The 11537-nt window shown below is 34.4% G+C and overlaps 1 protein-coding gene across 1 annotated transcript; it reads left to right on the top strand.

Moving 5' to 3' along the window:
* Nucleotides 1-1603: 1603 nt before the first annotated feature.
* Nucleotides 1604-10682, top strand: LOC123525767 (uncharacterized). Its single transcript, XM_053533686.1, has 7 exons — nt 1604-2253; nt 2471-2498; nt 3671-4252; nt 5619-5690; nt 8054-8446; nt 8918-9130; nt 10453-10682. Exons 1-7 carry the CDS (start codon nt 1621-1623, stop codon nt 10680-10682), a joined length of 2151 nt encoding a protein of 716 aa, XP_053389661.1. The 5' UTR covers nt 1604-1620.
* Nucleotides 10683-11537: the final 855 nt, after the last annotated feature.

Genomic DNA, 11537 nt, shown 5'->3' with positions numbered 1-11537 from the left:
CTTCATGGAAAATGGAAGGTGGTGCATGCTTTTTGTCATGTTTGCCTCCCCTTTTCAGGATGTGAGTGCCAGTACACTTCTTTCGCCTTTAATTCGGTGAAGACGTATTTGGCGGTCTTATTGGCCCGATACAACCAATCGGCTAGTCATGCTATGCCCTAAATTACGCCTACAACTTTTGCTTCATGTTATTTGGCACCTATGTGTTCTCATTAATTGTCTGTGTTTTAAGGCAAATTAACGAAACACAAAAATAAATTTAACGTCATTCAATGTCATATTTTACTGCGTTCAGCAAACTTTACACCACATTCGCACAAAATTACCTCCAAGTGTGACCTCTGAGTTAGGGGCCTGGGAGTTGCACATCGTATTATCGTGGGGTGCATTTGTGCCAAGTGATATCAAAATCCCTTTAAGGATTGTTGAGTTACAGACCGGACAGGAAAATACCCTTTTAGTCTTTGACTTCCAAGTGTGACATTGACCTTTCAACTAAGGGTCCAGGTTGTGCGCATGACACGTTGTCTCATCCAGGGGAATATTTGAGAAAACTGATGTTCAAATCCTGATTTGCATGATAAAGTTATAGACCGGACAGGAAAAAAACCCTATTGACATTTAATTTCCAAGTGAGAACTTGACCATTAAGCTAGAGTTCTTGATTTTGCGCATGACACATACTCCCATCATGGGGAACATTTATGCCAAGTAATATTGTAATCCCTTTATGGATGACAGAGGTCTTGACCGGACACGAAACAGACCCTGTACATGCCATGTTAACATTTCACTGCCGATTATGACATTGACCTTTGAGTTAAGGGTCAGAAATTTGTGCATAACACATTGTCTTATTATGAGGTGTATTTGTTCTGAGTAATATTAAAATCCCGTCATGGATAGTAGAGTTAATACGGACCGGACAGGAAAAACGCCCTGTTGACCTTTGACCTCCAAGTGTGACCTTGATCTTTAAGCTAGTAGTCTGTGTCTTGCGCATGACACGTCGACTTATCATGGGGAACATTTGTGCCAAGTAATATGAAAAGTTATGATCGGACACGAAATTGCGGACGGACGGACGGTATTTATGTGGCTACTCTCTGTTCTCTTTATTGTTCTTTCAGCCACGTAAAAGAAAAAAAGCTACATAAAAGGTTACGAAATGAATGACATCAAAGTAAAGTACAGTTACCTATTGTTCCTATAGTCTACTAAGTATGCAAATGTAAGCTCGGACGGACGGACGAAATAGCGCAATCATATAGTCCCCGAAACTGGTTTTTAGGAAACTAATAAAGGATATGCTTCACATACAGTGCACATGTATCCGCTGGAACTTTGAATTCGTATAATGTAAAACATTTGTAAACACATGTATTCTTACAAAGTATAAGCTATTGGTAAAATAGGACAAGTAGAAAATCACTAAGCCTTCACAATGAAGATTCAACAGACGGTGTCCAAATAAATTTGTTTGCCTGCAGTCGACTGGAAGTTATTCTATAAGAAAATAAAATCTCACATATAATGCTAACATAACGTACATTTATTCATTGGATAGATCATTAATGTAAATAAGACTGCTTGTTTTGCAGATTTTAAAGATTCACAGCTATGTCTGACGAACCGGAGGAAAGCGCATATTATCTGCGTCTTGTGTCTATGTATATGGACATTGGTACAGAGACTGTTCTGGGTGTGTTTGTACATCATTCGCCAGGAAAAGATGCTGAGACATTTCTTGAGACAAACCAAAATGGTATTATTAAACTGAAAACCGATCATATCCTAAATGATCAGGAGTGTGCATCACTTCTGCAGGAAGGTACACATGATCTGAAGAATCCGCTTGATCTGAATGGTTTTGATGTGTCCTTATTAATTACACTGGCAAGAAATCTTTTCACGAATCAACAATTACCACCTCCCGCGAAAGGATGGCAGTATCCACCAAGAAACAAAGATAAATCTATAGCCGCTGACCTTATTCGTCTGAAGAAAACCAGAAATATTATCGTTGGTCATCATCCGAGAGCACGATTGCCAAAGTGGAGATTTGACGAGGAATGGCAGAAAGTGTCAGAAATAATCCTTAGATTGCAACGACAAATAGCCCCTGGAAACGTAGTACACATTAAAAAGAGAATAGAAGAGTACCGTGTACAGAGGCTAGACCCTAGTGTTGAAAACAAGTATGATGAGAAATTAAAGGAATGGCACGAGGAAATCACGAAGGTGCAGGATCAGGTAATAGAAACAAAACCAAAATGATTTATCTGTAATAGAATACATGACTGAAATATAAAGTAAATTTATTGAACAAATGTGTTTTAAAAATACTGATTTTACTTCATTTATTAAAATCCTAAATATGTAAAATTAACATGCACATATTTGCGCATAGCTGCTTAACGGGAAATATAAAACAATCATATGTAGAATAATTTTATATTTTCACTTATAGGTTGGAGAATTATTCAAGGAACTTGAAGGTATCGTTATTTTCACTCTTTTAATAAAATAGGGTTATTATAATAGTAGCTCGATCTGAGATGCTGTACTTGGCTCGAGTGGACTTTGCTAGATCAGCTCTCATGAGGCGCGTAAAAATCCACGAGAGCCGAATACAAAATCCGAGATCGAGATACTGTTGTAATGACCATTCTATTATATACCTCCAATGTTTTGTTCGTTGTTTTGTTATCCAACGAAATCTTAAATGTTTGTCGATGTTGAAATAGAAATGAGTCAGTCTGGTTTTTGTGTGCGCTGTTTATGGAACTGTGTCAGGTCAAGCATTTTGAATGAAAGTAGTCTGGCAACATAAAATACAAAAGGTACGGACGTTTTTTTCTGCCAGTTTATATCTAATAATTGTGAAATACAAGCTGAGTTATTGACAGAATTTATATAAATTAAGGTATATAATAAATATTAGTAATCACTATAGTTCGGTTCCAAGGTCAGCAATGTTTATGTACTTTTAATTATGGAACGGTCCGTTATATAGTAGTGTTATTCAGTACAATAGTGGTTCTTACCTCAATAAGGCAAGGTAAGTTATGCTGATTTCCCTAAACGACAAACGAGTCTATAAGTCGAATTCTTAAACGTCAAACTCAAACAGTTAAGTAAAGTAAACAATCATAAATAATACTTTAATCTGCAGTCGCAGTTTCCTTTTTCTATTAGACCTTGCACTTAAGGGTATACGAACTACAATCTGACATCATTTGATCAATATTTGCTCTTAAAATAACACAACATTTATAGAGAATTCACTAATTAAAATGTATGCCCACACGCTTAGCTAAATAGTGAGAGGTCAGACCTAAGGATTGCGTGGTCGTGAGTTCGATCCTCTGGCAAGGCTTATGATCTCTGTGACAATTCGATAAAAGACATATCGTCCACTACCTCTGATACATGAGAAGAAGTTAGCTGTAACTTGCAGAGAACAGGTTAGAACTGATAAAGAATTTAGGAACACTTTTAAAATTAATTGTCAACCGTAATGTTGAGAAACGGTGCATAACCAAAAACAAAAGAAACAAACACATTATTGTTAAGACGGAGCAGTAACTAAAACCATATATGTATTTTCTGTATCTTTTGTTTACTTTAGCCTCTTTTTTAATACCTTTTTGAAATTTTTTCTATTTAGGTTTTGACGCCTATTTCAGAAATAAGAATGATCGATTTGAAAGGTATACAAAGTTATTGACCAAAGGAGGCCGCTTTGTTTTATCAGCCCTTCTCAATAAGAAAATAGAAAAGCATGGAAGAGATTTACGGAGCATACTTGATGAAAACAAAGACATTCTTAACAGGAATATAACTGACTCAAAACAATTAGATCTTCTTTTTCCACCGACCAACCCAACAGATCCGTTGGATACGTCTTCGTGGGGTGTTTCCCTTCTGGCGACAGTTATTCTACAGCTGTTCCACAGTGAAAAAGACAGAGGAATAAACTTAGACATAAAAAGTATAGGTGATGCTCACAGGAATTATGCAGATGCTGCCCTGGTAGCTTTAGATAGTAACACGTTTGAAGATTATTGGACAGACCTTAAAGCAAGTATAAAAACTGTTTCTCGCAAACTTGATAAAGACATGGCTGCTCGATGTCACCTGATATTGGAAGAATGCAAGAAGGGGGTATCAGAGAAGGAATTCCAGACTTACATGGATGAACTGAAAGCACAAGGCTGTCTAATGAAAACATTTACTGATATTTTTAAAGGTATTTACTACATATCTAGTTATTTAAAATATTACTTAAACATGCATAAAACTTACGTATATTTTATACGCATTCATATTTCAAGCTTGGTGTATCTAGTACTGATTAACACACGAAATATATTGATGTGCTCCATAACTTAAAGTTAACAAATCTGATAACGCAAGACTAGGTTTTATGCCATAACCAAACATACATTTCTGTACTCTGGCATATATCTAAACAATTATATTATGATTATCAGTTAAGACATTCCAATGATCATAATATAATTTCAATCATTTTACGACCACACCCCGTTTTTAAAGTGTTTAAAACATGTAAATGTATTAAATGTTTTTAACAAGCAAAGTTCAGTTTAACATAAAAGCAAAAGGTAAAAGTTGAATAACAACCTTTATTTTTCAATGCCAGACGGTAAGCCTTTTTAGCATATTTTTTTCAGAAACTAGTGTCTATTTCACTCATATAAACTACTCGCAATCTTTTAAAAATATATTAAGTTCATATGTGTCCGCTTCCAAGTAAAACAGGGATATGCTGAAAACCTGGGAGAAACAGTGAAAATGACGTCAAGAAATGACGCCCCAAAAGTGCCGTTACTGGCCAAGTTTGACGGCGTACCAAACAAATGTAGCTTGGATTAGAGCCAAGCAGAAAACGGGAACGAAGAAGAAATATTCTCAATTGTCCTCCGTATTTTTCATAGATCTATCTTAATTCTTTTTAAAGGTCCCACTTCTCCTTAAGATCATGTTCAGTTAATGCAATGAAATTATGAATTTACTGCTTATGACTTAAACATAAATTGCTCTCTGTCTTGGCTTTAGAAAGAAAGTCTCACAAACAAATACACATGAAAACGTTTTCTTGTAAATCAATTTTCTAAGAATTTTAGATGCGAAATGCTAATAATAGTTGAATACGTGTACATATCTTAAAGCTCATCAAGGGTTAAAGGAATATAGAAATTGTTAGCCTTATTCCCACCACACCAGTCTGTCATTTTTCGACACATTTGTATGCTTAACTGAACTGAACTAATGCTTTTCTGTTTGGTTTTTAACCAACTTTTTTTAGATGTATATTCATGGGAAGTCCGTGCTTGTAATACAAGAATGTCATGATGATACTATTAATACGACATACGTTACTGATGTTTTGGCTTAGAATTAAACAAAGGTCTTAATATCCATGAATGCATTGTTGTAGATATTTAAACTTACTTAACTACACTCATTATTATGTTGTTCAAGAAATGTCATTATTGAAGCATCTTTTTTTTACCTTCAGTTCATAATATTCCAGATTCGAAGCAGGATGACATTATTGATGACGCAGACATAAATTTACTTCTTTGTTTCAGATACACTACAGAAAACTAAAGACTTCCTACAGGACATGATTACACATGGAATAAGTTTCAACAATGGTCACGGTATGTTTGAAATCAATATATATTAGTAAGTAAAATCGCCAATACTAGAAGGAAGTATTATTTACATCAAATTGCATTTTTGCGAAGTTGTACACAACAGTAATGAAAAAAAAACACAACAAAATGAAATGTACAGTTTGAATAACATTGAAATGTTAAAATACAATTTCTCAAATTGGTATCGACATTTAATTTAATACCTAGCTTTTATTTTATGACTAAAATATACTAGTAACATCAAAACTAATGCAACTAGGCTTTTTGACATTTATCTCTAGAAAAAATCATTGGTGTATTGTGCCTTACGAAATACCAAACGTATGGTTGGAAATTGCAAAATGTTTTTGTCATGATCAGTCTACAATATCTATTTTTTTTAATAGTTCGAATGCCTTTATCACTGTTTCTCGATTGTTTAGCGTTATTTAATCTTCTTATAGATTTTATTGCCTCGTGATTTTTAGACGTTCGTGGGAAGATACTTTAACACAGGAACAAACATGACTACCCTGGAGACGTTGATTATTTCAGACTGTTGTTACCGATCTGGTGCCAAATTTTCAGAAGAAATCGCTAAAGCATTATGAAAGAAATTAATGGAGTTACAGTGGCTTTCTTTTTTCAAATATTGATGTTTTGGCGTTAGCAGACATTTCTCTTATTGAATTTAAGTTATCCATCGCGCATTTAGTAGCAGAAAGGTTTATTAAGGATACAGTTTTACTACACTAAATATAACGTGAAAACTATGTAGATCCAATCTAAATACCTTCTGAACACACATCGCACATTCTGAAATGAGCATTGTTTTCTCTAAGGCAGTAAGGTTTGCTCTGACAGAAAGAGTCGATTTGTTTTGCAAACACTCGAGTAAAGTCGTGTCGGATTAGGGAAAGTAACACCGAGAACATATAACAAGAACGTGACGTCACAATATGGCGGTTGCACAAAACACGTTTGTTTTTGACCTTTGAAACATTCCACTGGCCTTTGTAATAATAAGTAAAATGTTGATTTTTAAGATATTCGCCAGGATTTATTTTAGGTCAGTGTTGTTGTTTTATCTATACCGAAAATTAATTTCATAGTTTAACCATGTAAATGATAGAAAAGTGGATTCTTTAGAAAGTTTCAACCAGTCAGACTAAAGTTTTAGTTTTTGAACATCGGACAGATGTACGTACCCGCTTTTGTTAGTTGTCGAGATGTTGCCATCAGTAACAAATGTTGAGCAAGTTGATACCGATAGGGAGTTCGGAAACAATAACAGTTAAATTGTCAGTACATTTATATCATTACTACCTACAATACAAAACAGAACACAAACATCAAAATATTTTTCATAATGTTTCATGTTTATTATGTCAATGCGCTTGATAACTGCTACGGTTGTATGTAATACAGCAATGATATAAAATGTCTGAATGATAAATAAAACTTATACACATCATCTGTCTTCAAAATATATACTAGTATGAATTTTGAAATGCCTTTCATAATTCTCAAATTTACCCATTGTCATATAGAAAAGACTGGCACATACACAGCATATATAGTGCTTAACCATCAAGATTATCCAGCCGGGAATAAAAACAAAAAACGTCCGGTGTATCGCCCTCATGAATCGCTCGACGCCATTTTGTTTCCAAAAGCTTTATATGTCGTAACGACGCGACGACGTGAAGCGTAACGTTTGGCGTTCCGCACGAAGTCGCTTCACCTTAAGCCGGTGCTAGCGGGGTCAATTGGTGTTGCACTCTCAAGAACAGACTTTATCAAACTGATTTTGCTATTATGTCGTTTGGTTGCGTTCTGTGCTGCCAAATAATCTTTTTACAAATCTTATTGTATTACATACTGTCAATTATTATAAATATTGGAAAAAAAAAACGATCATAATCTGATACCGAATTCATAACTGAAATAAATATTTAACGTAGCAAACACTCAAATAGTTTTGCTTTGCATTAATGCAATACTGAAATGCAACACATTAAATAATTTTACTTAAATCTTTGTAATACATCAATTTTGTATCTACAGTCAAACCTGTCTATAAAGACAACCCTTGGGAGAGCCAAAATGTGTTTTTTATTGGGACGTAGTCTTTATTCACAGGTTAAAATACACTGTACATGATAAAATGGGAAACAAAACATGTGGTCTTTAGAGGCAGGTGGTTTCTGTTCAGAGGCGGTCTTTAACACAGGTTTGACTGTATAATCAAGTTAAAACATTGCACAGTAATCACTTCTAGAAACTGGCGGTTATGTGCAGTTTATGTTGAAACGTAACACTGGTATACAGATAATGGAACACAGCTACATTTTTATAAATGTTCTAAGACCGATACCCATTTTCAGAACTGGAGCTTAAGATGATTACTCTCGGTAATAATGAAGAGAAGAAAAAACTGGCAGAGGAAATTCTGACGGAGGTTTGGCATGAAGCGTTAGACAGATCAATTCAAACTTCGGATTTTCCCGAAGTGAAGAAAGAAGTTGAGAATATATTGGCAGAAATCAAAAAGTCAAAGAGCGTTAAAAACATCTCAATCAAAACTGCATGTATATTGCTGCAGATTACATGCATATCACCATGTGACATGTTACACATGATTAACTATTTCGAGAGTAAAAGATGTCTCGAATCACTTGAAAACATATCAAAGGAGCTGGGATACTATTTTGACACATCCTTCGCAGTTTATTCTGTTATACCCATCGATTGTCTGTGGGCTATATCAAATGTACAAAGTATGTTTTATTTTCATTATCAAAATAATGTTGGAAATCAACACTGAGTCCAATGGCTTTCTCCATGCATGTTTATTTTTGTGTGTAAAAATAATAGATGGCAGTCTTATTTTACATATATTCCGCCTGATAAACTCAACAGGTAGGGCCAATGTCTTGAATCATGAACAATGATAGCTTACAATGACAGGATGTGTAAAATGCAAGAACTTTAGTACAACAATTGCTAAATAATTAAGATTTTCTCCGTCCGGAGTAAATGTATTTTTGTTTTCAAGTCCACTGAACGGATTACACAACTTGCAATTGATTTGAACTACAATGCAGTGAAATGCAAAGAACATTAAATATCTTAGTTGTTGCAGAAATGACTCCCGTTTAGTACATTTCTGCCTATCCTACAGTTTTCAGATTCATGCAAAAGCGTAGATTTTACAGAATACATTTTATTGCTAATCATTACTGTTTAAGGTGAATCCGCACAACCTAGAGACAGTGGCATAAGGCTTCCGATAACGGTATTTTCGCCGGCTGGGATAAAGCATCTGATATCATTGTGCGGCAGCGAAAAGATAGCAAATAGTACAGACTCTATTGCAGACGATTTGTCGAAACATTTAGATGACACAATAACACTGAAAATGTCAACAGATATGAAAGAGTTAGGCATCATTTTTGATGAAGGTTTGTCAGATTCATTTACAGTTTAGAGTATTGAATTTTACCTGATTACCTAAATCAATTCTTCGTTTTTGGTACTTTAAACTTTACTACTTTACGTTCTCCATAAGCTAGATTATAAAAGATTGTACACCTACTGTCTTGTCTTTCTAAATGAATGTTAGGATATAACTTATAAACTAATAAATGAAGACATATTTGACTCATATTATTTTGCTAATAATGTATCTGATACAAATTTACCAAATCTTAAGCTCTATTTAGCATTATACTTGATTTTATTATCATTTGTTCAAATAAGAGGTAAGCATCCCGGCCTAAGTCAGCAACGTCTTGTGACATCACATTTGTTTTCATGGTATACTACAAAAAATAAATTACAGTTAGAAAAATAGAATGACTTTTGAAAAATCGAAATATCAATTTTCATGGAAATACCAGGAAAATATATTTCTTCTGGAAATCATTACATAAGATATTCATATTTGTATTGTGAGTTTGTTATGATCAGTCTGTAACTATTTTATTCAATAATTCAAACGTTTTCGTCAGTGTTTCCCCCGATGATATATTTGCATTATTTAATATTTGCTTGGATTTATATTCGTTCTTGTGAAGATATTTTCAACATAACTGCCCTGGCAAAAATGCTGTTTATGTATGACTATTATAATCGATTGATGTCAAATTTTAAGGAAACGTTACATAAACGTTATGAAAGAAACTAGTGGAGTAATATTAATTTTCTAGAACAAGTTTTGATTTTCTTACATTTACAGATAAAGATGTTATTGCATTTAAAACGTCAAAATGTAACCTGGTCCGAAACCGCGTTACAATGAAAATGTTGAATTACGTAAATCAAACAATTTTTATCAGTACAGTTAGTAGCGGAAAGGGACAGTAAATATAATGCAGGTAGATGCTTAAGATTTCAGTAAACGTGTGTTACACTAAATTCTAATATGCATGTTTCTGTTAAAACGCGCTTACGCTAAAATGACGTCACGTTAACGTGCGATGACGTCATGTTTTTGCTGCGACCAAGAAAGAGCGCTTCTATATTTATCTACTGTTTTAGATTATGGGCATATTTGAATCGAAATGATATATAGCAAATTCGTGTTTTACCTACACTTAATACACTTAAAATATGATATACTTCGCCAGAAAAATTCACTTGGGTTACGCCCTCGTGAAATTATTCCGCGGACGTATAACCTATTTCCATGTATTAATAACGTTAAAATACGGTTTTCTATACTTTAATTCTTAAATGCAGCTATACATTAATTCTTAAATGCAGCATTTACAAATTTGAATAGATAAGTCGAGTTCAGACAGTTGTAGCGATTGCTCCACGACGGAAAGCAATGTTCAAAATAGCTACGAGCTGATTCAGCCCGATGTTTCCGAAGAAAGCCTTGAAGGAATGAGTCCAGGGATTATCCCCAAAGATTCGACAGGACAGCAGTTAGATGATAAGAAGGTAAAACAGCCTTTTCTGGCTAATTTTGTTTTTGTACAAGCAATGTTAGTGCCAAACATTTACTGAAAATTGCAAACCAGTTGATAACCAGTTGATTATCGAAATTATATTTCCGGCAACTATTGAAGTGCTGGGCTCGATATATAGAAACAACGCCACTAATTTGCACTTATTCTAAAAACGGGTATTTAAATGATTCATAGTTAAGCTCTTTTTACTAAATTAATTGTGTCAAAACGATTAAATGATAAACACAAAACATAAAATAAGATAAGCTTGCCAACAATATAGGTTGAAGGTCAGTAACTCAAATTCTTCTTTGTTTCATATATAAACGATAACTTTAGGTCGTATTTACGTATCTTTATAGAACATCACTTTTTCTTGCCTACCCATCGGGGAAAGTATACATTTGTCTAAGCACGTGCCATGAATAGATATGATTGTCTTTCCCTAAAGGAAAAAACCTTGTCTAAAATAGCGTGCACGTAGGTGACGTCACATAGTACTGACACTAATATGACGTCATACACATATAAATAATTTCAAGCAATACCCAGATTTATTTGTCTCAATAATCTATTTTGAACGTGATACGCAAGAAAAATTATCTAACATGTATCTACGTAAGACGGCTGTTTTCACAACCCTTGGGACAGCTTGGATAAAATCTTGCTGACGCTCGGTTTTCCATTCCACACTGTAACTCGGGTAGAGAAAACCCCGTCTTACACAGGCAGGCATGTAAGATCCTTATAATCCTACACCTATTTTTCATGAAAGTTCTAACATAAATTAACGAGAGAAACGAAAAGAAAATAGGGGGTTGAGTAGTTCCTAGTGAAATGCCGGTCAGTTGTGATCTACTACCGTAAAAATGGCGCATATTTGCTCTTGTCCGCACAAAGAATTCCTATTTTC

The sequence above is a fragment of the Mercenaria mercenaria genome, unplaced genomic scaffold, assembly GCF_021730395.1.
Source record: "Mercenaria mercenaria strain notata unplaced genomic scaffold, MADL_Memer_1 contig_2991, whole genome shotgun sequence".
NCBI classification, from domain to species: domain Eukaryota; kingdom Metazoa; phylum Mollusca; class Bivalvia; order Venerida; family Veneridae; genus Mercenaria; species Mercenaria mercenaria.
Note: the sequence above shows the minus strand (reverse complement) of the source record. Positions and strands in the feature narration are given on the sequence as shown.